Genomic DNA, 27,499 nt, shown 5'->3' on the forward strand with positions numbered 1-27,499 from the left:
TGATAAGTATTATTATTAAAACAAAGTTGTAACGAAAATTTTTCAAAGCTAATTTTAAAATATCAGTATATTCAATAAAAAAGTAAAAATCAAATTTCTACTCGTAACATTTTTATTACAATTTGTTTTAGTGACCGAATGCGAAATGTGCGAATAGATAATTTATATTCGCAAAAATTAAAATTAATTAAATTCCGATATCGTGCGGACAAACATGAAAAGCAATAGTCGCCCATTTTGAAAATGCTTCTTAATTGGCATAGCCTATAACCTAACCTAACTTTTTGAATTTAACAACAAAGAATACAGTTACATAATGTAACCTTAATTTAACTTTCTCTTCTTGGCCTCAACTTCTTCATCGGATTCCAAAGGTCGCTTCAATTGTTCATTAAGGTCCTTAGACAAATTACTGAGCTGTAATATTTCCTCGGCAATACCACGTATCTTCGCCATTGCTGACTGGGTTTTTGCCCTAGGGCTCTGCTTCGAAGTAGACGGAAGTGGATTTGATTCAGCAGTACCATGACCTTCTGACATGCTCGGTAGCTTGATCAAGGGTTTACGTGGTTTCATGTTTGGCAACACTGAAAACAAAAAAACATACACATATATATTATTTGCAGGCATTTCTTTTTTTCCAAAACGATTAAGCTCAAAAAAGCATTAATATAAAGCTTATGGCTATCAAAATAAGATACAATTTAATTAAAAATAATTAATCATCTATACAAATATTATAAAGAGGAAAGGTTTGATTTTTTTGTTTGTTTGTTTGTTTGTATGAATTGAATAGGCTCCGAAACTACTTGGCAGATTTGAAAAATTCTTTCACTGTTGGAAAGCTACATCATTTCTGAGTGACATAGGCTATATTTCATTTTCAAAAAAAATAGGCATCCTTACTAAAATTACGATAACGTAATCCAAGGTGTGAAAAAAATATCAAAAAACTACCTTACATCGCGTGCGCTGCGAAAACTATTGATGATAGAACAAAATGATATACTACATTTTTTTAGAACACACCATTATCTACAAAAAATCAGCGGCAGCATATCTCTAACTATTACAGTCATGTCACAATAAGCGTTTTTTTATTGAAAAAAAGAAATTAAAATACCACCGCTACAAAAAGCTCTTTATTTGTACCTTGGTATTAACCCTTATCAAAATAAATGATGTATTATTTAAGACTGCTTCAATATCTTTATATTACTTTTTGAATTATTCGATTCTGACAATCCATTCAAAAGATATCACGAGTTAAAAAAAAATTAAAAAATAAACTGTATTCGGCTAGCTATGCGTTGTAGGCGTCACTCGGGCAGGGGTACGGGAGGGGGGTTAAGATCACGAAATAAACTTGCCGCGCGGCTTACTCGCGCGGTCGGCTCCCTACGTGATGGACGTGTGCGGAATTTACGCTTGATAATAATTCGTTTAGTAAGTAACTAAACCGATTTAAAAAGTTCTTTTCAGAACTAAACCCATTTATATAAAATATTGTTCACTTAGTTATTAACCTAATAAATTACTTGAATATTTTTCATGATTTTCAATTTAATTTTAATAAATAGTAGGTAGTTGTGTACGTTGTAATATAGTAGCATATATAGCTTACAGTTATGCTAATTTAGTTCAAAGGCATTTTTTCTTTTGTCATTTTGAAATGCCTAAAAGATCAAGATCTCAACTTTCTAGAAATAGTTCCCAGGCCAGGGCATCAAAAATACGTCGAAATGAAGAATCTTCATCAGAAACTGAAAATCGTCTTTCAATTCATAGACAATATGTGGCACAATCGCGTGCTAGAGAGTCGAGTACCGAGCGTTCGCAACGGCTCGCTGAACAAAATATGAGAACCGCTCAAATACGCGCGCGAGAATCCAGTTTGCAGCGTTCTCAACGGCTCGCTGAACAAAATGTGAGGACTTCTCGAGTCCGCGCGCGAGAGTCCAGTCTTGAGCGTTCAGAGCGACTAGCTGATCAAAATTTGAGAACCTCTCAAGCACGCGCGCGAGAATCGAGTCTTGAGCGTTTACAGCGTCTAGCTCAACAAAATTTGAGAACCTCTCAGGTACGCGCGAGAGAGTCCAGTCTTGAGCGTTCGCAGCGCCTTACTGAACAAAATCTAAGAACCTCTCATGTGCATGCGCGAGAGTCAAGTACTCAGCGTTTGCAGCGGCTTGAAGAGCAAAATATCAGAAATATTCAATCTCGCACTAGAGAATCAAGCTCTGAGCGTTTCCAACGCCTTCAAGATCAGAGAGAACGACAACAGACGTCAAGAGCGAGAAGTCGCAATCAAGTTTTAGCCCACAGTAAAAGATCGGCTTTTAGATACGATCCACAGATTGATTATGCTCAACAGTCTTCCGTCCAAATCGGCGACATGAATAAGATCTGCCCTAAGTGTTCAGCCAAAAAATGGGTCGATGAAACTAATGGCATGTGCTGTGCTTCTGGAAAAGTTAGTCTCCCCAGTATTCAGGAACCACCACAGCCAATAAAAAATCTTTTGACAAATAATCATTCGCTATCTAGACATTTCATAACCAACATCCGTAAGTACAATAGCCTATTTCAAATGACTTCGTTTGGCGCCAAAGAAATAAGAGAGGGTAATTTTATGCCAACTTTTAAAATAGAGGGACAGGTATATCATCTTATTGGTAGCCTTTTACCACCACCAGGCCAAAATCCACAATACTTGCAGGTATATTTCATTTCAGACGCAGATCAGCTATCATTGAGGTTAAACATAGCTCCAACGCTGAAAATAGATTTAATTAACGAACTACAGACCGCACTGAATAGCCACAATGTATATATACGAAGCTTTAAACAAAACATAGAACGCAATTCTTCGGATAATTTAAAATTAATTATTCATTCCGACCGCCCACCACAGACAGCACACCCGGGTAGATACAATGCTCCAGCTGTAAACGAGGTAGCCGTTCTCTTGGTTGACGAAGAAAAAGGCCCCAGAGATATAGTGCTCCACGGAAGAGACGGCCAACTTAAAAGGGTCTCTGAGTTACACCGATCGTATGATCCACTACAGTAACCCTTAATGTTCGTGAAAGGAGAAGACGGTAATTATTTAACCATTCCGCAGGAAGGTACAGCGCGTAACAAAACTGTGACGTGCATGCAATTTTATGCATTTAGGTTGATGGTTAGAGCATGATAGATGTTTTAATGCATTACATTATTACAGGGACTTATTTAGTCAATATATTGTCGATATGATGGCAAAAATGATATCGGAACGATTGAATTACATATGTCGTAACCAACAGAGACTAAGGGCTGAAGAATACATTCATCTCAGAGATGCTTTAAATCAAGACGGAAATGTTGACCCATCAAATATCGGTCAACGCGTAATCTTGCCATCTTCATTTACAGGTTCTCCGCGTTACCTGCATGAAAAAACCCAAGACGCGATGACTTATGTCCGAAATTACGGGAGACCAGACTTATTTGTCACATTTACGTGCAACCCCGAATGGCCTGAAATTAAAGCGGAACTACTACCTGATCAGCGATCTTTCGATCGTCATGACATCATTTCAAGGGTGTTTCATTTGAAAATGAAGAAATTCTTAAATTTATTCGTTAAAAATGAAATATTCGGCAAAGTGAAATGTTACATGGCAAGTGTAGAATGGCAGAAGCGAGGTTTACCACACTGTCATTTGCTGTTTTGGCTAGAAACAAAAATCCAACCAGACGAAATTGATAGCGTCATAGTTGCGGAACTGCCCAACCAACAAAACGATCCGATATTGTACGACATCGTAACAAATAATATGGTGCACGGACCATGCGGAGAACATAACTTATCAGCACCATGTATGAAAAACGGTATTTGCACAAAAAAATACCCACGACGTTTAGTCAACGAAACTCAGACTGGAGAGGACGGATATCCAGTTTATCGTCGTCGTGATGCCGCAAATGGAGGACTGAGCGCTTCGCTAAATATCAGAGGCAGAAATTTCACTATAGATAATAGTTGGATTGTCCCATATTCTCTACTTTTGTGCAGGACGTTTAATGCTCACATAAATGTAGAGTACTGTCACTCAGTTCAAGCCATCAAATACATTTGTAAATACATAAATAAAGGATCGGACCAAGCTACATTTGGCGTCAGAAACCCAAATGATGAAGTGGAAAACTACGTAAATGGCCGTTACATAAGTACTTCCGAAGCTGCTTGGCGAATATTCGAATTCCCGATCCATGAGCGGCATCCTACAGTTTTGCAGTTAGCTGTCCACTTAGAAAATGGCCAAAGGGTGTATTTTACCACAGAAACGGCTGTACAAGTGGCCCAAAATCCACGTAAAACAACATTGCTGGCTTTTTTTGAGCTCTGTAATGAAGATGAATTCGCAAAAACACTTCTTTACCACGAAGTCCCGCAATACTACACATGGGCCAATAATAAGTTCACCAGAAGGAAGCGTGGTGAGAATGTAGTTGGCTATCCAGGCATAAAAAAAGATTCCGCTTTAGGTAGAGTCTACGGTGTCCATCCTTCTCAATCCGAGTGTTTCTATCTGAGGATGTTGCTGCACCACGTACGCGGTCCAACTTCATTCCAGTACTTGAAAACCGTTGACGGAGTTCTGAAAGAAACGTATCAAGCTGCTTGCCGTGCTAGAGGTTTGCTAGAAAACGATGACCATTGGGAAAATACTCTCAGAGAAGCTTGGCTTTCTCAATGTCCATTACAATTGAGAGAATTGTTTGTGGTCATACTTTTATTTTGTCAGCCATCGGAACCATTAAAATTATGGAACATTTTCAAAGACGATTTATGTGAAGATATTAGACACAGAATCAGACAGCAAAATCAAGACATCACCTTACCATACAATGAGGACATTTATAACGAAGGTTTGATACAAATAGAAAATAAACTGTTGCAATTAAATGACAAAAGCCTAAGTGATTTCGGATTACCATCATCAGTTCGTACAGAAAGCAATGCAGCAGAGACTATGACTCATCGCTATGATACAAATAATTTGACCGCTTTTGTCAATGAAAACCTGCCAAAGTTAGTCCCAGATCAAAGACATGCTTTTGAAACTATAGTCGATAGCGTCATTCATGACAAAAGAAAAGTTTTCTTTTTGGATGCACCTGGTGGAACGGGAAAGACGTTTCTTGCAAATTTGATACTTGCTAAGATAAGACAATCAGGAAAGATAGCAATAGCAGTTGCTTCCTCAGGAATTGCTGCAACTCTCTTGAAGGATGGCAAAACTGCTCATTCTACTTTTAAACTTCCACTATCCGTCAATCTTGAACAACAATCTACATGTTCCATCCGCAAAAATGGACCTATTGGTAAATTACTACAAGACGCCTCATTGATTATGTGGGACGAATGCACGATGAGCCATAGAGCACATATAGAGGCCGTGAACAGAACCTTACAGGATCTAAGGAACTCCTCTGCAGTCATGGGCGGGATTACTTTTGTATTTGCTGGAGATTTTCGACAGACTCTCCCCGTTATTAACAGAGGCACGCGAGCAGATATCATCAAGGCATGCTTGAAATCGTCTCCCTTATGGACTACGATTGAAACATTAAAATTAAGGACAAATATGAGAGCTCATCTTCATGGAATCACTGATAGCGATTTCCCACAGCAACTGCTAAAACTTGGGGAAGGAATTTTTCCAACTCCAAATTTAAGCGGTCATTGTGACATTCTTCTGGATGAGTCTCTAGGCCAAATACTCCATAATTTGGAAAATTTAATAGATTCTGTATACCCTGATATCGAGAATTTGCACGAAAGAGACTTCCATTGGCTGTGTTCTCGGGCTATAGTATCACCAAAGAATGATACTGTCAATGAAATAAACAATCTGATTGTTCAAAAAGTCCCCGGCCAAACAAAAAAATACAAATCGATCGACACTGTAACGAATATTGAAGATGCAGTCCATTATCCACAGGAATTTTTAAATTCGTTGAACCCTTCTGGACTGCCACCCCATGAATTGACGTTAAAAATCGGAATCCCAATCATGCTTTTAAGAAATTTAAACCCTCCGAGCATGTGTAATGGGACGAGGCTGCTTATTAAGGAGTTAAAGGACAATTTAATAGTAGCAACTATTATCACTGGCCCAGCAGGTGGTCAACTAGCTCATATACCGAGGATACCGATGATCCCAACTGATCTGCCAATCCCATTTAAACGGCTTCAATTTCCGGTAAAAACATCTTTCGCATTAACAATTAACAAGTCCCATGGCCAAACCTTCGAATTAGTAGGGATCGATCTGCGAAAGAAATGTTTTACTCATGGTCAACTGTATGTTGGTCTATCGCGAGTCGGAGCCCCTGAAAATCAATTTATTTTGCTGCCACAAAATAAAACAACATCAAATATTGTTTACAGAGAAGCTCTAACAAAATAAATGTATTTTCTTTTAGGGTTATGACCTCAATAATTGAAAAAAAAAAACAAAAAATTAAAAAAATATATCAAAAAAAAGAAAAAAAACCCCAAAAATATACAAAAAAAAACACATAAATACAAAAAAATCATTAAATAATATCTGAATTTAATTATTCTTATTTTTTTTTTATTTACTCTTTTTTAGGAGCTCGACGCAAAAAGGGATGAATATGTGTCATATTATTATTATTATTATGAATGTGTTAAAATTAACAAATCTAAATGTAATGTTTAATGCCCGTGCGAAGCCGGGACGGGCCGCTATACTTTATATGGCAAAACAACGTTTGGCGGGTCAGCTATTACGTATAAATAACTTCCGCAACGCAATCCCAATAATGGCTTGTAAGTATACGTATATTAGATATTTTTGATACGTTGGGGAATCTGTCATTTCAATGATAACCTGTAAGTAAAATGTCATTTCGCTGTAGCTAAGAAACAAAAACCCTCTCCATTGTACTCCGAGCGACCACGTCTGCGTACCGTAAGGCACCACTGGCAACACACACTAGTTGAAAACCTTCGTCTTCAAACACTGCGGTATTTGGGACGAGAAGATTTTACGGAGCTTCCCGAACGTCAAAATCCGAGTTGGATTCGACGAGAGACCTCTTTCTCGAAATTGGACCTGCCTAACTGGATTGTTTGTGCGAGGTAGATGTACTCGTCGCCAATTTCGGGGGTACGGTTCCCAATTGTTATGGGAGTAGGTGCGAAATGGACATTTAACATGATCTTCGTCTTGTCCATGTTCATTTTGAGACCTACTCCTTGGGATGTCTTCCAACGCAGCAGTAAACAGCTTGGGCGATATGACATCGCCTTGTCTGACTCCCCGCTGCAGTCGGATAGGCTTCGAGATCTGATCCTGGAGACGGACTGACATGGTGGCGTTTCATCAATGTAATCAATGTGGCACCTCATGGAGAGACTGAAGCAACGCCCAGGTCTCAATCGAATCAAAGGCTTTCTCATAGTCCACGAACGCCAAGCATAGTGGCTGATTAAGCTCCTCTGTCTTCTGCATAACCTGCCGCAGCGTCTGTATGTGGTCTATGGTGCTAAAGCCTTTTCGGATTCCGGCTTGTTGGGGAGCCTGGAAGTCGTCGAGCCTGCGCAGAGACGATTCGTGATAACCCTAGAAAACAGCTTATATACATGGATCAGAATTGATATGGGCCTATAGTTCTTCAGAAGCATTTTATTGCCCTTTTTGAAGAACAGGACCATTATACTTCTGTGCCATGCTTGCGGCGTTTTGCCCTCGAGGACGACGGAATTGAATAGTTTCTGGAGGGTCGTAAGTACAGGGGTACCACCAGCTCTCGGAAGCTCAGCTGTAATTCTATCATCGCCTCGTTGTAATACTAAGCTCATACAGGTTGACGTCTGGGATATCTTCGGTATAGTGTCGGGTTGATTTGGCTCTTGGGTCTTCAGCCTTGGTGGTAACAGGTGCCCGTGCGGTCGTGTATAACAGTCCGTTAGAACTTCTCGACTTCCCTCAAAAGTTCGGATTTAGACGAAACGGCCGTCACTGGTCTTCAGCTTTGTCAGTTGGCTCTGCCCGATAAACAAATCTCGTGCGAATTCTTTTGAGCCTTTGTAACGCTCTATGGCCGCCTTCACACAATCTGTATTGTGGCGGCGTATATCACGAGTCAATGACTTGGAGATCTGTCTATTTAGCTGCCTAAACTGAGAAGCATCGTCTGGGGACTGAAGGGTCATTTGGCGTCTTACATCCATCAATTTGAGGGTATAGTCTGAGATTCTAATCGACAGTTCACTGTTGCAATTTCCATACAAACTTCTATCGCTGGTAAGCTATACGTCCTCCCATTGACAGACAGCTTGTACGGATAAAGCGAGTTACCATCGATAAGTTTATTGGAACAGAAAAGTCAACTATACTTAGGATTTTCATCTCAAGTAAGCCACAACCGGAGATAGACTGAATATTGGGAACGGCCGTTGGTCTGTCTGCTAATAAAATGCATGATAGTTAGACGACTCATACAGCCGAATGGTTATTGACCCTGACTACTAAGCTAGAGGTCCCGGGTTCGAATCCCGGTAGGTAAGTAGGCAATCATTTATATGATATGTATGGATGTTTGTTTCCGAGTCATGGATTTTTGTACGTATTTATGTATGTTTAAGTAAGTATATTGAATCAAATATATCGTTGTCTTGTACCCATAGTACAGGCTATGCTAGTTAGGGGCAAGATAATTTGTGTAAAAGTGTGTCAATATTATTATTATTATTATATGTAAACAAGCGATATCATTGAAAGCGACATACGTTTACTGGCGTTGCTTTTGTTGGTACCAATTGGCAGAACTGACAGATCTAATTTAATCTGGCTTCCGAAATGGCGGAGAGACTGCGATGGACCGCTTTCTGATACTGTAGATGCTGAAAGTCAATATTTTTTTTTGTTATTTACTTATTCTACGGCCCTGGAGACCCATTTTAGCTTGTAACTTTACTGTCAATTTCTACATGAAATTTAAATTTAGAGGTTAACATTCCAGATTTTTTTTATGACAATCGGGGACGAGACGAGCAGAACGTTCAGGTGATGGCAATTGATTGAGGATTCTTGAAAAAAACAATATTCTGAGCGGCACTACAATTGCGCTAGCCACCTTGAGATACAAAATGTTAAGTCTCGTTTGCCCAGTAATTTCATTAGCTACGGCGCCCTTCAGAGCGAAACACAATAATGTTTACACATTACTGCTTCACGCTTTATTCTGCTTCAGGGATCCATAATCTAGCCGACATCCTGTGCAAAGAAGCCTCCCTGGTAAAGTATTATGATTATTATTTATGTCATCAATCTATCATGATCTGCGTTTCAATATTTAATCTTCATTTTCGAAAAATATAGTAAAGAAATCGCTTATCAGTCACATTCATGCAAATACCAAGTTAAAAACACTAAGCACAACAAAATGATTTATAGATCAGGAATTATTGCAATGCCAAAAGCTAGAGATTGATTTTACATGCTTTTAAGAATAATCTCCGGTCGCTCGATCGATTGAACGTAGAAATCGTCCGTTAGTTCACCACGCTGCTCCAGTACCATTTGGTCAAATACAAAATCTTTAAATTTCTTTACAACTGTATGTGGGTTTCCTCAATTGTTTTTCCTTTGCCGATAGAGCGTCGAATAAAAGAACGGGAATAAATAAAAACTTAAACATTAACGTTGTGCATTTATGAATAGTTAGGGAATAATTTCGCAGGAATTGCTTTATTTATCAGCATTTATGTGGTTAAATACAATATTAATTTATTTCGCTATCGTACACAAAAACGACAATTTATATTACATGAAAAATTAAACACTTCAGAACTATTACAATTATTTTACATTAAAAAGTTTATCTCTCAGAAAAATTAACTTTCATCCGTAATTTCGACGACTCTTTCACCATCTTCATTACCCGCATCAACATCGCCAATCTCTAAAACTAGGTTCATGGTAGCTGAAGTAAGACACAAAATTATAAAATAAAAAATTAAATTAAACAAAATAGCACGGCCTAGTAAAAAAATAAGGACTCCATGTCGCTTTACATAACAGTGAAGCACCAAAACAAGCCGACTAACGTGTAAATACATAGCCCCACGCACACACTTATACTACTACAGCGCGATAGGCGGCGATTATGAGAATTGTCATCGTCTGCGACAGATCAGTGTGCGTCTCAATAAAATATTTTAAAAATGCCGTCGTGCGATGTGAAAAAGTGTAAAAACGATACTATATAAGTATTTGTGGCCATATATGATTATTTAAGGCAGAAGAAATTGTGTAACTACATAGTATCCCTCGTAACCAGGGGCGTGCATTCCATATATGCCAATAGGCATAGCCTACCTACCATATTTAGTCTAAATAATATACCTACACTAGATTCAGAGATAATTTTGATAAATTTAGTTCTTTTATTCTATAATCGAATTTTTATTGAACACCCAACCAGTAAGTTTTTCGTTACGCGTTATACTAAATACCTAAAGTAGGCAGTTCCGGTAATGCTTACTGAAGGCTAGTAGAAGACGTTCAATTTCTATGACAAAATTTATTTGTCAAGGTAATACAACCACAGCAAAAAATATACAATAACTATGTATATCGTTCTTAAATATGACCATCGCAATTTGACATCTTTAACACATCCGGGTTAGGCAAGCTTATGACACTTGCACGAAATGACAACCGCAGCTGTCACGGATTAAACCAACGAAAGAAATTATACCTACATTATGATTTATGAGTAATTATTATGATGTGTCTCATTCGCTTAGTGTCCGAGTTTCAACCTTATTGCGCTCCCATAAGAGTGTTGACATCGCACATGACGTGATTCATGATGAGATATAAAATATGACATTTCCGGAAATAAAAATATATTGTTCACTAATTAACAATGACAGCGCCTAATTTTGTTGGTTGTTGTGTTTTCGTCATTCGTGTATATGTGTATATGTCTTATACGGGCGTGAATAATTAAGCTAATTACATTAGTTATTTGTTTTGTGTTGATTTTTGATTTTTGATGTTTATTGTTAATTATATTAAGTGTTTATATTGGGAAAAAAAGGAGTTGTTGTGTGCTTTGTGTTTAAAATAGGTAACTGGTAAGGAATTAAAATATAATGGAGGAATTCCAGTGTCGGGATTGTGGCGAAAATACAATTTGTTTACATAAATTAGGTATGTATCCTTTAGCACAATTTTTGTTCGTAGATAAAATAAAAATTGTTTCTCTTTATAGACCAATGCAAAAATATTAGTTTAACTCAAGAAAAAGGTAAAATTATGAGATATTTCAACACCAAGTATTACGAAAAATACACTTGGCTAGCTGGATGTCGCCATTCCAATTTATTGTTATGCTTCCCCTGCTGTTTATTTTCTACAACGAAAACTGTGTGGAATGATACTGGTTACGGTGACTTGCATAATTTGTCAAATCTTGCTAAAAACACGATCAATCTGACAGAATGGCAGAAAAATGTTGGTAAGTGAACTTATATTTATGCTTATAACAGGAACTAAATTTTTTAATATTAATCGCAAATACGACTAGTTGGACTTCGAGTGTCTACCGCGCTGGAAAACCAATGCACGCCCCTGCTCGTAACCGCACACACACAAGCATAACGGTGCTTCACTTGATAATATCACGGCGCGGAGTCCTTCTTTTTCGTCCGTGCAAAATAGTAACTTTTAAAGAAATACAAGTAAAACCATCGCCTAAGGGAGATTCTCTAATGTTTGTAATGATTCGCAACGTCTTCGCTAATGACAAAGCTTAAAAACTTATTTTTTATTTTATTATATAACTCAGACATAAAATAAAAAGTATATCTTCAGCATCATATGTGCAGCAGCAATAGATGTACCTATAAAAGGATGGTAATATGTAGACGTAAAATTGTTGGTGAAAAAAAAAAAAAAACAAATAAATATATTACTGATATCTGCTTGAAACTTTCTGATGATGAAGAAAGATCATTTATTAGGACCATAATAGAGAACTCTTTTTAGAAAACTTTTTAAAGAATTCAAACAAAAAACCGTAAGTACTATTTTGACATGTTTACATTGCGTTTATAATACAGATGTTTTTGGCGGTCGTTAGTTACAATACAATCTTTGGCATGAAATAGTACTCTTCATATTAATCGGATACAAATAACATTCATTTCAATCGTTCACGAATATTGTCTATAGTTCCGAAGTACATTGATGTGTCCGAAAAGAAAATAGAGTAGGGTAGTGACCCTACTCTATTTTCGATAGTGATCGAAGCTTCGTTTAAATTTCGTTCGTTTACGAAGACTCGATTCGGACAAAGAGGGTCCTCGCCTAAGGGAGATTATCTAATGCTCTTATAGATTCGCAACGACATCGCTAATGACAAAGCTTTAAAACCAAATAATTAAACTGTAAAAATATTTCACAGCTGAGATTCGATCACTCGACCGGGCGGTGTTTCGTCTTCACAATCACAATGATTCAACCACTGGTCTTCTCCTAAGGAAGATTCGCTAATGCTTTTAATGATTCGCAACGCCTTCGCTAATGACAAAACTTTAAAACCAAATAGTTAAACTGTAAAAATATTTCACGGCTGAGATTCGATCCCTCGATCTCGCGGTGTTTTGGCTTCGCAATAACAAAGATTAAATCACTGGTCCAAAGACCGAATGCTAATTAAATTGAAATAGCCGAACTATAGTAAGTTAGAAGTATAAACCTTTCAGCGACAATTTCAACGACTGTCTTACGAATTTTCGATAAGGCCACGTGTCCTGACGCGTGTTTAACAATTTATACCCATCCCAAGAAAAGTCCTCAACGCCGCTAAAGAAGTTTTCACTTCAAAAATTATGTGTGTACGTACTTATGTACGCACGCAGCAGTGGACATCTTCCGGCCGAAATGATGATGATGACATAATATCATGATTGCAAAAACACATTGGTACGTGACGAGCATTAGAAAGGCAATGGCACCATCGGCGGCATCGGCGATCATAAATAAATTAACCGAGAACTCACCCGCAATAACTTTACCACCAACCGCTTGATTCGTGTGAGTTATCTCGGTGTACTTTATGTCGCACTCCTCTATACGCTTTTTGAGATCCGCTGAAATATTTATTCATAAATTGTTACTCAATTTCGTAATCAACGTTTAGGCTTTAATCAGGGATGGTCATGATCAGGAATGGGATCCGTGATTACAAATGTGATCAATGTTCAGAATTGGAATCCATATTCAGAATCGGGGTCCATATCCGCGATCTAAATTTAATTCAGCAATCAGGGTTGGTGTCAACAACTCTGAAGTCCTAAGAATTTCGTAAGGCCTAAATTAATTTATTAATAAATTTTTTTACCACCCGGAACCGCATGTTGATATCCTTCAGCAATCACAATTTTCGTGGTCAATCATCAGAATCGGGATCAGAAATCAGAATCAGCATCTAGGATCTGAATTGAGGTGCGCAGAATTTCATAAGGTTTAAAATAATTTACTAATGCAATTTTTTATTACCCACAACCGCTTCCTGATCTCTTTGCCTGTTATTGAGCGCACGTATAGTTCTCCTTTGACGCCAAGCAATGCGTTTATACTTTATCATCTGTAAATTACAAAAATTAGCTGCTATCAACATTTGTTGCGATTTGACATGCTATTATTTACAAGAATGCTAATGGCACTAGTACAGTACAAGACTAAGGTGGTAGTGCATTAATTGATATGAAAAATTATTTCAAAGGCATGGATTTGGGGAAAATAAATGCTTTTTATGACATGATCCAGTCTTGTACTATAGAACACTGTGTACTTTTTAAATACTTTTGTAAAAGGAACATATTTTTTATGAAAATGGTCGCCATTTCACTGACACTGTCAAAATGTCAGCTATTTGACTGTTACTATTTCATAGTTACACAGCTGAAATGAAAAGTTAATAGTTTATCTCCTCTCCCTAGTTTTCACTCCTTTTGTAAATATTTTGTGTAAATATATTAAAAAGAATAAGATTAAGTTAATAATTAATTAATAAAAGAATAAGATTAAAGTAATATCTAATAATTTAAGTACATAGTTATAGTTGTGTTTGTCCTTTAAAGACTAACTAAAAACAGCATGTATATTTGTTTCAGGTATAAAATAAGAAAATAAAACTTGTTTCAACCTTAAAACCAATCACTACCATTAAAATTAGAAAACAAATACTCAAGGCTTACAGTCTAAGCTTAGTGGTCTACTTGAACATGGCACTGGCTAACTTGTGGTACACCTTCCACAGAAGCCACAGTAGGAAGAATAGTATGAAATAGAAAAGTTAATAGTAAGTGAAATCTATAGACAGAAGGACAGACTCATAAATAATAAAGTGTATATGTACTTATGTATGCACGCAAGAAGTTATACATTTTTGGTCTAACAAAGCAAATTCCTTAAAATTATTTATTCCTCCTCATAGACCAAGTATAGTAACTAGACTAATTGATAGCTTCCGTCTCACTCACACGAGTAAAAGAAAAACTTATGCGAGTCTTATGTAAAGAAATGAGATAGAGAGATTAGATTTTTTGTTTCGCCATGCGTGCCGGTTTTTTCAAGGTCAGCACACCCGGTGTGCTAAACAAACTTGACAGCGCTGCACAGACATTATGTTTACTTCAAACTGCGTCTATAAAAATAAACTATTATTGTAGTGAAACGTGTGAAATATCCACTATTTTTTTAACATCAGCGACAATTTTAATTAGAAACGAAGGAAATATGGTGCGATGTTGTGTTTTACGATGTAGAAGTGATAGTGAAAGAAAGTCATTTTTCATAACACGCCTAAAGAAGTATAACTTAAAAAAACAAATTTATGATTTAAAACAGTTATTACATACCCACTTGTAGAATTTATTGTACTGTGAGGCCAGAAACAAGGAAACCTTAGAGTTCAGTTTAGATCGCTTACGCAAGAGAAGTATTTCTTGTCGCAACTGAAGAGGCCCTAGTACACCTGGAATTAATAATAACAATTTTAATGTGAAATATTAGGATTCCTTAACTTGAAAGGTCAACTCTATTCTTCCAAAATCAAAACATATTTATTTACATTATTTAAAACAAACATTAACATAATCTCGCCTAGTGTCCGACGGTACTGCTCTTCCTCCATTTAATTCTTTTAGATACACATAATTCTTACATGAATTAACAAAAAATTTAATATATGTTTCCATTATTACTAACTTAATTAATTGGTTTAAAATTAATGTTTGTGTGCGTGTACGTGCAAGCTGTTCTTCAAGTTCTTCTAACAGTTTGTGGCAGTATCATTTCTGTTTCGGGTTGGGTTATTTTGAAGAACTTGCTCGTCTTGTCACTTCTTAACATAAAACGATATATAATATTTTATATACGGAGTTCGTTTGCCACAAAGAGAATTATATGCTTACACTGTAACATAAACCATATGTTGTTATGGCTTATAACTGTGTGTAGCGCACGCGCTCAAATCAGTCAGACCAACATCAGAATATAAGCCGGCTTGAAGTATTGTCTTGCTCAATAGAATATTTTATTTTTTATAGTAGTATTTTTTAGAGTTCGGTTCAACGCGTGGTTGAGAGGTTGTTGAATTTAAGTTATCTTTTGCTTAACGCTGATCGTAAAGTTTGTGAATCTGAATTTAATTGTTAGTGTTGTTTTGTTGGTGGTTATTTTAGGTAGTTATATGGTATTTTTGTAATTATAAGCAGAGATGGAGATAACTAAATCCGATAGCAAGAAGATTAGGACACCGGCAGAATCAATTCAATAAATTTATTCCAAACCTGGTTTTGACTCTGATTGTAAGATTAAATACTCTGATGGAGACAAATGCCCATTTTCTGTCTATGTCTCTAAAATTGAACCAGACCCCGCGTCGGGATACGCATTTATAATTCTTTAATTTGCACAGTTCCTCCATAAAAATAATATAACCGGTATAAAAGAGGGAGATATTAAGAAACTTGGCGTCAATAAGATCTCAATTGATTTTATTTCAGCTGAAAAATCTAACAAATTCTTAGACTTGGATATTCTAGAATGTAACAAATATTCTGCGTATATTCCGAAATTTCAAATATTTCGTATGGGGGTGGTCCGCGATATACCTACAGATTGGTCTCTCGAAGAACTTATTCAAGGCATAGTGTTACCAGAAATTTATGGAGAGGTAATTCAAGCGAGAAGGCTAAATGATAAGGTTAGGAATGATGGCATCACCACACGGGTACCTTCCTACTCAGTGGTACTAACTTTTTTGGGCCAATCCCTACCCGATAAAGTATATTGCCACCACGCTTCTCTCCCAGTTTCCCTTTACCAGCTTCCCACGATTCAATGCCGTAACTGTTGCAGATTTGGGCATATAGCCAAACAATGCAGATCTCAGCCACGATGTTATAAATGAGCTCAACCTCATTCCGGAGACTCTTACACAACTAGTGACTTGGAGGCTTAATGCTTCCTTTGTCGTGGTGGAAGTCATATGACCATCGATAGTAAATGCCCCGAACATGCTCGCCAAAATTCGATTAAACTTGTTATGTCACAGGAAAATATAAGTTATTCGGAAGCCCCAACCAGGTTTAATAAACCAAGACGACTTTATTCTGAGGTCTCCAGACCTCATTTCCCCCCCCCCCCCCTGTTACTCCTCAAACTTCTCAATCCCAACTAGAGACCTCCACTGCCCGCACTTCTTCAACATCTTACAAGAAGACATCTTACAAGACTTACTCCCAGCTAAACCTAAACCAGTTTTAAGGAAATCCTATGACCGTCAGGCTCACCAAAATATTATCTCCTCTCCCTCCTCTTCCCAGCCAAACGACTGTGCTTTGCAGCTGTTGCCATCCATAGAATCAACCCCTCTCCCCACTCCAAATGAAGAAAAGAAGCTGAGAAAATATTCTCCACACTTGTAGCATGGTAGATTTTATTTCCTTTAAACAGATTTCTGCTCGCACATCAAGACTTCTTTCCAAAAAGAAATCCATTGGGTGGCGTCAATTCTGTGAATCCTTATCACCTCATTCCCCCTTTCCCTCGTTTGGAAAAACATAAAAACATATCGTAGATGTTTTGACATGCCGGACATTTCAAACAATAACCCAAACTCTTTTACTAATATCTTCTTTGCCATTTAGCTCCTACCTACGTCCCTGAATCTGATTGCTTTTTTACCCCCGATCCGATTTCTCGCCTTTCCGGCTCAGACAAAATGAACGATCCTTTTTCCTTCTCCGAACTAACATCTGTTCTTGATCACCTTCGTGATTTCTCTCCTGGCGCGGATGGTATACCTTATTCCTTCATTTGTAAATCCTCTACCACTAGAAAAAAAGGCCTTCTTAATATCCTCAATTCGTTCTACTCCTCCTGTGTAATCCCGAATTCTTGGAGAACACAAATTATTATACCCATCCTTAAACCTAGCAAGGACCCATTGGTTTCTTCCACCTATCGTACCATTGCTTTGTCGTCAGTTCTGGCCAAAATTATGGAAAATTTGGTAAAAAACAGATTAGAATGGATGGAAAATAAAAATCTCCTTTCTAATAGCCAATATGGCTTTAGGAAAGGTAAGGGTACGCTGGACAGCCTGAGCATTCTTACTTCTGAAATTCGTTTAGCATTTTCTAGAAGCGAGCACGTTGTTGGGGTCTTTCTAGATGTCTCAGCGGTATATGACAACGTTCACCTTCTTCTACTCAGGCAGAAAATGCACCAGCTGAGTATTCCTGTTAGGTTGATCAATATCATTTGTAATATGTTAATGGGTCGCTCTATTTCCGTCCGCCATCAAGGAACCCTCCTCCCACCTCGAACTGTCTGGAAGGGCCTCCCACAGGGTTTGGTGTTAAGTCCTATCCTATATAATATATATACTTCTGCCCTAGGTCTTACTGTTAGCCCATTCTGCAAAAATCTTCAATATGCTGATGATATTTCACTATACTCCATCTCATCTTCTTTCAACTATTCTTCATCTTGCTTAAATTCTGCTTTATATTATCTGAATCAATGGCTCCTAGACCACAACCTCTCTCTTTCTGTTCCCAAATGTACTGCGGTTATTTTTTCCCGAAAACGCACTATACCGGTCATAAATGTCTCAGTAGGTGATTAATCAGTGCCGTTTAAGGATAATGTTAAATTCCTTGGTCTTTTTCTTGACTCTAAGCTCTCCGGTATTCACCACTTGAAGTACATTGTTAAGAAATATGAGAGGCGTCAACATTATGAGTGCCCTTTCGGGTATACGCTGGGGTGCCCACCCATTTTGTCAAACACTTTTATACAATGCTATCGTTCGTAGTCATTTTGATTACGGTAGTTTTCTTCTTGAGCCGTGTAGCAAAATAGCCCCGTCCAAATTGGAGAAAATCCAGTCCAAATGCTTACGAATCATAACTGGTGCTATGAAATGTTCTCGCGTCAACACACTCCAAGTGGAGTGTGAAGACCCATCTCTTCACCTTCGCCGTCAGTTTCCTAACTAACGTAATCCAATTTAGCGCACACCTCCTTCTTGATATTCTGCACTCTATGTATCTAACTATTCAAACTTCTTTATATTGGTCTCATAAAGATTTGCCTTCGTTAATAAATTCTTATACTAAATTTAAAGCCTCTCCAGTTCCCATTTTCCAATCCGTCATGGATCCGTCCAATGAGTCAGACAGGATTAAAGCCTTGCTGAGCTTATGTGATTCAACATATGATACCGCCTCTGACAGGGCAATTGATTTGCCAGTAAAGATGGAATTCTGCGGGGGACTTTTGTAATTTAAAATTATATGGAACTTAGGGATCCAAACTGCAGACCCGACCCAGCTATTGTTGGATAATTTGGATGCGTCCGTGTTCAACGTCATCCAATCAGACCAATCAGAAGATAGAATGAAATTGAATTTTCTATTGGCTTCAGGGCAGTGTTTAGTAATTCCAAAGTCAAAGAAAATTTTAGGTTGGAAAATGAGAGACTGATATTCTACTTCAATGACTGGGCATAAGACGGATTGGAAAATGGGAAACTGGAGAGGCTTTAAATTTAGTATAAGAATTTATTAACGAAGGCAAATCTTTATGAGACCAATATAAAGAAGTTTGAATAGTTAGATACATAGAGTGCAGAATATCAAGAAGGAGGTGTGCGCTAAATTGGATTACGTTAGTTAGGAATCTATCGGCAAGGTACTGACGGCGAAGGTGAAGAGATGGGTCTTCACACTCCACTTGGAGAGTGTTGACGGGAGAACATTTCATAGCACCAGTTATGATTCGTAAGCATTTGGACTGGATTTTCTCCAATTTGGGCTATTTTGCTACACGGCTCAAGAAGGAGATGGCTGTTAGGAGGTACAATCAGTAGCGACTCAACTCAGCGTATTAGAAGCTGTTTTACGTAGCCTTCTCATTGGGAATGGGCGTTACCCCATGAGTGAGTACTTTAATTCGACCCTACTAGTGGGAAAAAAATTATGATGGACAATTCTAATAATGTAACGAATAAACTTCCCCAGGAGGGTACCAGCCATGCTGGAGAATCCCTATCTGAGCATAGCTCAGGGAGGAAGGGGGCCTGGGAAGGAGACTGGGTTGGGGGAAAAATCACAAATAATGAAATAAACGGACATACAAACAATAAAACCTTAACCAAACAGTTCTTTCACGCTGAACTCTGTAACAGACCACGCCTTTTGTCAATGGAATTGACAAAAGGAGATTCCAACCAAAATCAGACGACCGTCAATCAGTATCTGGAACAACATCAACGATGCAGTCTTACTCTCAACCCACTGAGAATATAGAAACAAATGGAGCTTTAGCTTGATCAGGGTCCTGGTAAAGTGACAGGTCCCAGAGAGAAAAAGAAAGCGTAGAGAAGCAAGCCCCCTGAATAAAAAAAACAAGCGTGTTAAAGGATTTACAGCTTATAGCATACCCGTACAAAACAGTTTTGCTGCTCTAGCTAATGACGAACGACAACAATTCACCAAATATAGTAGAGGAAAAAACGTGGGTTCCAAAATCTGAACCCATATTTATAGCAGTAATTTTTAATGTGGCTGAGCTACGTAAAACCTTGAAAGAAATTGTGATTAATGAAGATAAATACAAAATACCTACTCCAAAAAATGGGCACACAGTTAAAGTCAGACCATGTGATTCAATACTTCCAAACTCTTAAGACACTCCTTAATAAAAACAAACATAAATCATTATACATACAGACTTAAACATGAGAAAGCTTTCAGGGTTGTCGTGAGAGGATTACATGCCTCTGAAGATCTCGATATTATTAAGAAAGAATTAACAGATATAGGACACGAAGTCAGGAACATTACCAATGCATAGAAGGAACAAGGAAAAGCACCCACTCTTCTTTTTTGAATCAAAAGACAATAACAAGGAAACTTACTCAATTAAAACTATGAATTACACAATTGTTCGCTTTGAAGGACTAATAATATAAAACTAAAAAAGTAGTGCAATGCAACAATATATTTTCATTATTGAAATCCTACCTAACAGACAAATAATTTGAAGTAGAAGTCCATGATACTGTTGCTGCACTGTGCAATATACAATCCGGAATACCATAAGGACCAGTGCTTGGCCCTGTGCTGTATCTCATATTCACAGCAGACTTACCAACAACTAACAATACAGTAACGGGTACATTTGCGGACACACAGCTATATTAGCAACCCATAGCAACGAAATCATTGCCAGTCATCATCTGCAAGAAAGTCTTGACCTCATGTCAAAATGGTAGCAAAATGGAGAATCAAAGCTAATGCAGAAAACTCTACACAGGTTACTTTCACGCTTAGCTCAAAGTGTCCGTCTGTAACCCTAAACTGCAAGATCGTCCCACAGACAGAAGAAGCGAAACGGGCCTGCACTTAGACCCCAGATTGGCATGGCGGAAGCTTATTTGGACCAAGAGAATGAAGCTTGATTCTAAAGCTAGACAGATGAACTGGCTCCTGGGCAAACAGTCAAAACTATCAAAGTTCAGCAAACTCTGTGTATAAAAGTATACACAAACCGGTCTGGACGAATGGAGTGCAGCTCTGGGGCACAGCAGCTGAAACAAATATAAATATAATGGAGTATTTTCAATCCAAAGTTATCAGAGTGATTTATAAGATACCTTGGTATATCACCTATAGACATATTATGTAGCTAGATCTAGGATACCCTAAAGTATTCATTTATTTAATAGCATCACCAACAAATTAATCACTAACTAATTACAATAAATATTATTCTTGATTAGTAAGTCTAAATCTAAGTGTTATTGCACTTACAGGCAACGACCACATGCAAGTATAACATATCTATACTATACAATTATATAAAAAGTTTCTATAAAGTGAAAATTAATTAAAATCAATAAAATTTATTTCACTTAAATACGACAGAGGTAAAATATAACCTAAAATAATAATTTTTGTTGAACAAAAAATTATATTCCTGTCTAGCAACATATCAATTTCCGAAGTTTATACCGACAAGCAGAAACCTTATCATTAAAAATGTCTCAGTAAAAGTCAAAACAGTAAAAGAAGAAATAAAAAATCATCTCCAAAGATATATCGAAAAGATTACGAATCACCCCAACATAATGGCCTCGGCCCTGATCAACAGTGACCGTGTTGAGTTCACCCGGCTAAGGAGACTAATGTTTTTTAATAAAACAACTAACAATTTAGGCAGATGGTCAATAGGTCACTCTCAAGTATAAGACAAAATCCCATCACAAGCAGAAAAATGTGTTGTTAGTTGTTGGATCGCGACAAGTGCAATAAAGAGAGAAGAGAAAAAAAAAATTACCCTGAGTAGTCCTTGGAGGTGGTTGATTAGCACATTCTCGCAGGTTCTTGCGGAATGCTGGTGAAATCTTATCATCAAAGTGCTCAATGGCCATACTCGAGATGTCTCTCAGTTCCTGTAATACTTCGTGGGCTCTGGGCGGCGTTTTGGAGGTTTCTACTATATGAAGAACGCGTTTTATTTCATCAATAACCTGAAATATAATGGTACTTTTTAAAAAGTCATTAATATGTGGTATGGCAATTTGATAATCTGGGGCAATTTGAACGGAATGCGCTTGAATCCTGATAAGTGTCACGTTATTCGATTTAGTGGGAAAAAGCACACGCTAATTAGAGTCTATCATATTAATCAGACTCAAGACTTGGGAATCATTCTAGACAGTAAGCTGCGTTTTAATCTATATATTGACAATATTGCCAACAACGCATTTATAATGTTGGGATACGTTCTTTGCAACTGTAAAGAATTTAAGAGTCCCAACACTAAAGTAGTAGTTTATACCTCTCTCGTACGTAGTATCCTAGAATATTGCAATTCTCAAAATACTCTCCTTTACATTTTAAACAATTTTTCATGCGATCGAACCATTTTTTAAACAGGAGGACCACAGATCTGAAGGCATGTTTTCTACGTGCTGGTGGAACGCTATCACTGCCTCTTCGGAATTGGTAAAAGTGAAACCTATCATCAAATCTTTGATTTTGGGGAAAATACAGAAATCACAGGGTGCTAGGTCGGGCTATGTGTAGGATGGGTGAGGACTGACGAGTTGCACTTCTTTGGAAGCTAAAAACGCTTACCAGTAGCAACTTTATTTTCGTTGACGGCAGTTGACGGCCGCCCTTCACGAAATTTGTCATGTAAATAAACCCGAGCTCTCTCAAACTCAGCAAACCATCGCCTCACGGTGCTTGAGCAAGGTGCTTCTCCCCCAAAAGCATTTTGAAGACAAGCGGCACAGTCTTGCGGAGAGAGAGAACTATTAAAATCATAAAAAATAATCGCTCTAAAATGTTTTCGACTTAATTCCATTTTCGTTGCGTACGTAGAACTTTGATGTGTGATAAAAACAATTGATAAAAGATTTCCTCCTTCACCACGACAATGCTTCAGCGCGTCGAGATAATGAGTCATCCGCCATACAGTCCTGACCTGGCACCCTGCGACTTTTATTTATTCCCAAAAACTAAAGATAAAATTCGAGGTATAAGCTTTACGAGCCCTGAAGATGCGGTGAAAGCGTACGAAAATACCATAGCAGAGACCCCTAAGGAAGAATGGGCCCACTGCTTTTCTCATTGATTCCATCGAATGCGACGATGTGTAGAGAGGAACGGAGATTACTTCGAAAAACAATAAAAGTATTGGCAACTTTCTACACTAAGCCGTTTTTCATATCTAAACATTTTCAGTGTTACCTAGGTATCAATGCAATAAAAGCCATAATACAATTCATAACGTAGTAGTAGTAGTCCCTGTTGGTTCTAAGGAATGCTTTTACATTGACATTTTCTCATATTCAATAACAAAGTTCAAGAAATAGTAGGGCGAGATAATAAAAAATTGTCTTAGTTAAACGGTGTATAGTGTAGTTGAGTGAAATAATGTAAAATTTGAATTCAATATAATTTTATTGAGATAATTCAATTGAAATGAGATAATGAAACATGGATTTAACATTTAATTTAATTAATTGGGATTCATATACATGTGAAAAAGGATTTCGCTTGAATATGTTAGGACAATTAGAAATCATAAAACACAAAAATAACATGTTTACATGATTGAATGAACAAACAAATTTGGTCCCTTCACCATTGTTACCCGTCACAACAGCCGACCTATCACAGCACGTCAATCTCTGACCTTTGTGTAATTTTCATCACACTTTTTGAGAAAAATATCATGACCACTCTTCGGACAGCAGCTGTCTTCACAAAAGCCTTTTTTTCCGCACATGTGTTTAGGTTCCAGAAATAAGAATGATTTGATTTACGCTCGCTTAGATTTTGTACCTGCATTCAACTTAGTATGCAAGCAACATGGTTTCATAGCTCTTTTAGGTCTTTCAACAAACGGTTTACATTTGTCACCATCCATTTTCTTAAATCCTAGATAGGCTTCTCCTAAAACTCTAGCCCTCTTGTTCATCTGCACAGTGTTTCCTTTTTTTCACTATTGGACGACGGCATGATCTAGCACTAATTTTCCTCGTCTGTACACAGTGAAACATTTTGCACAGAAGTTAGATGATTTGTTCTGAATGGCAGCAGTGGCACTTCATCTTCACTATCAGATAAATGTAGCTGCATTTTTTCTTCATTGATGGTGGAACCCTATAACACTATCATCACTTCCAAAAGGCAAAATCGTATCTAAGTCTGGCAATGGTAGTTAAGCAGGAAGTGCTGATGATGAAATAAAATCCGGACTATTGAGATAATTGTATTGATTGTCGTAAATGTTGACTCCCGCACTTGAAACACCTGTGGTGGAGTTTATCTCAGTCCGAGTCAGCAACACTTTATGATCATCACTATTAAACCAAGCTGATTCGACAATTGCAGCTGATGTAGTTTGCAAAAAAGACGGTAACTGCGAAAGTACAGGCTCAAATCTCAGATCATCTAGCGTCATTAAACATGATTTTATTTGTTTATGAGATGAATTCTTCGACAAAGTGGCAGCAGTATTTTAGTTTCTATTATTAGCATCTAACACTTTATTTAACATTAAATGTCCCCGGCCAGTACTCTTGAACATTTTAATAAAAATCACTGTCTTTTTTAACACTATATTCAAAACAATTTAAAAATTACCGGTCACAAGTCATAACTGAATTGACGCGTGGCCTTGAACTGAGAGTCGAATGTTTTGATTCTAATTACCCATCTCACTTTAATTCATGCATTAAGCTATATTGCTCCGTCTTTCTAGCAACAAAGAGGCCCGAAATTGACCAAACCAACAGTCGTTTGCAAACAATAGCTGCTTAAAAATTCTAAAAAAATATCTGAAGAATTTATTTACAAGAAATATGTCACATGGGAGGTTTTAAATTTGCAATGACAATAAGCTACACAGCAATAAGTAAATATAGAAACATACTTGACGACAAATCTTAATAATGAAGTGGATCAGTCTCTGAGCTGATTTATCATGCATAAACACAAAAAAATAACTTCAAAATAATTTGTGTAGAGTAGATGCTATATGAACCAGCCATGCAAAGGATAGAATATGCCAATGTCAGTGATAATAATTGTGCTCTATACTTAACATGGGAATTTTGTTTTTTTCCCCAAGGGGGATCAACATTGGAAACTGTAAGTTAACTGTAATTTCATTTAATAGCACACATTAATTAGACATAGCACATAATAATTGTAGGAAACTTCACTGGTTGGTGTGAGTTTTAAGATTTGTTAATGTTAATACTGTTTGTTTCCTATACATGAATAAATAAATAATGATCTTTGTATACAATGCTAGCTAGATGTGGCACCACAGTGGAACCTTAGCAGACTTGACTAGCTACGGCACCCTTCAGCCCGAAACACAGTAATGCTTACACATTACTTCTTCACAGCAGAAATAGACATGTGAAAGTGTGTGATGTGAAAGGTTGTAGCTAGTGAAATTACTGGGGTAAAGAGACTTCTTAATGGTAAGTAAAATAGGTAATGGTAAGATAAAGTAAATTTATCTATCTATCTATTATCACTATATAGGAAGACTGACATAGACTTATACCTGTCACAATATTTTTATAAAAAAAACACTTGCTACAAAATTACTTAAACACAATATCTGTTTGTACCTTTCCTGGGATAAAGCAACAAATACCAGAGTCTACGAACTTGGAGTAAGTCATGTTCAACATTGAAATCCTTGTCTCAATTGATGTGAGAATATCACAGTGCCTAGCCAGTGGATGATATCTGCAATTTAATAATTATTAATAAATAGAAATCAATAACAAAACTAAGTTTATTTCCATTTTTACATAATACAAAACCAGTTAAGATTCATGATCTTGGAGATTTATAGTTACACTTTGAATAAGTACTGATTCCAAAGAGTGAGTTGTATACTCTTCTCTTGCATACATAGATACTTGACACCACAGTGTAGTTAAACATTTTAAGCGACTCTAGTATATAAAATTAAATATTGTTAATTAATTAAAACAGATACCTGCGTTCAGATTCTCTTCTAGGAAGCTTTGCCTTCACATTTTTCAGAGCCATGGCATGGCTACGTTCTATTATCAAGAAACCACGATTCAACATACGCATACACACTTCATTGAAAGCCCTTGATACCTTAAAGAAAGAATTTACTCATTATGATTAAAATTTTGAAAAACGGTTTGTTTTTACTTATATACCTGCATTCCTTCTTGGAGTTTCCAACAAATAGCAAAGTTTATTATATAGTATTTTCTTTGATTAACGCGTGTGTTACACATCTAAATAAAATACTTTTAATAGGATTAAAATTTGTGTAATTGTAACTGTTTTAAGATTAAATTTTTTCATAAAAGTTACATTCCAGACCTCGTTTTCAGGGAGACAGAGATCTGGAAAGGTCTTGAAACGTTGGGTTAACTAAAATATAAAATGTAACACTTACGCAAAAATCTAATGTAAAATCAGTTACAATTACACGCGTTTTAATCCTTTAAAAGTGTTTTATTTATATTTATTATATTATCAAGCATAAACCAGAGTGAAGAATAGGGCCATGTCTTAAACACAAGTTGATGATGATAAATTAATATTGCTTTAGGATAGGTAATTGTCACTTCTAAAAATAAAAATGCTTACCAATCTGTTTTTAGCAATTTCATCGTACGAGAGATAGCCTAATATATTTTCTATCACTACAACCGGGAAACTTAACAAATCCATTGTATTTAATCACTAACAACAATGTAGTAAGGAACACTCCTATTCACATTTATATCTAGTGACACTGCTGTAAATAAAAAGCTATGAAGTATGATCCAATACTTATTCAAATTAAACACAAGTATATTAGTATTATAAATACCAAATCAGTTCAATACTTCCACGTTGTTTAAATATAATTAGTTTTTTGTACAGTTTTACTTGATTTAAAACATTCAGAATGGACTATTAATCATGATTGACTTCGCGTTCAATTCGCTTCCAAGTTCGCTGTTGTTCGAGGTGATCGAACTACAGTGCTTCGCGATGATTCTAGCGACAGTTTCTAGCAACTTCATCAAAGAAAGTATAATATGATTACATGAGCTAAGAATAATAACGCTAGTATCAATATTCTAAGAACATGACTCGTTTAATCTAACTAAAATTACTCTGTGATCCTTAGAATATTAACACTACACTCTAAGCAGTGATCAACGAATATTTTAATTACTCAAACGAGGCCCGAGCCCCGAGCACAGAATACTTTGCCCCGAGGCAGATATTCTCGCAAAATACATAGAGAATTTAAACAGTACGATAAATTACAATTTTCTGATTCTCGTCAGAGAGTAGGTGCTTATTTTGACT

The 27,499-nt window shown here is 36.9% G+C and overlaps 1 protein-coding gene across 5 annotated transcripts; it reads right to left on the bottom strand.

Moving 5' to 3' along the window:
* Window positions 1–94: 94 nt before the first annotated feature.
* On the bottom strand, window positions 95–27,400 carry LOC126972804 (F-box only protein 28). Of its 5 annotated transcripts, none has more exons than XM_050819883.1 (11): window positions 27,012–27,397; window positions 26,786–26,933; window positions 26,154–26,281; window positions 25,777–25,897; window positions 21,954–22,146; window positions 21,166–21,204; window positions 14,960–15,075; window positions 13,596–13,683; window positions 13,097–13,186; window positions 8,813–8,926; window positions 95–587 (listed from the first exon to the last, which is right to left on the bottom strand). In XM_050819883.1, the coding sequence occupies exons 2-11, from the start codon at window positions 26,867–26,869 to the stop codon at window positions 325–327; spliced, it is 1,236 nt and encodes a 411-aa protein (XP_050675840.1). In that variant the 5' UTR covers window positions 26,870–26,933; window positions 27,012–27,397; the 3' UTR covers window positions 95–324. The 5 variants fall into 5 exon arrangements, with proteins under 5 accessions (XP_050675840.1, XP_050675832.1, XP_050675857.1 ...); XM_050819875.1 differs by having other exon boundaries at window positions 26,786–26,936; window positions 27,012–27,396; XM_050819900.1 differs by lacking the exon at window positions 21,166–21,204 and having other exon boundaries at window positions 26,786–26,936; window positions 27,012–27,396.
* Window positions 27,401–27,499: the final 99 nt, after the last annotated feature.

Source organism: Leptidea sinapis, chromosome 2 (genome assembly GCF_905404315.1).
Source record: "Leptidea sinapis chromosome 2, ilLepSina1.1, whole genome shotgun sequence".
NCBI classification, from domain to species: Eukaryota; Metazoa; Arthropoda; class Insecta; order Lepidoptera; family Pieridae; genus Leptidea; species Leptidea sinapis.

Bases quoted from the DNA above. Each gene is read 5' to 3' on its own strand.
- LOC126972804 (XM_050819883.1), bottom strand. From the start codon at position 26,869: ATGGATTTGTTAAGTTTCCCGGTTGTAGTGATAGAAAATATATTAGGC. The intron at 25,898-26,153 runs GTATCTGTTTTA...ATTAAATTGCAG, and splicing joins AGAAGAGAATCTGAACGCAG to ATATCATCCACTGGCTAGGC. The intron at 588-8,812 runs GTATGTCGCTTT...TTTTGTTTTCAG, and splicing joins CAAAAGCAACGCCAGTAAAC to TGTTGCCAAACATGAAACCA.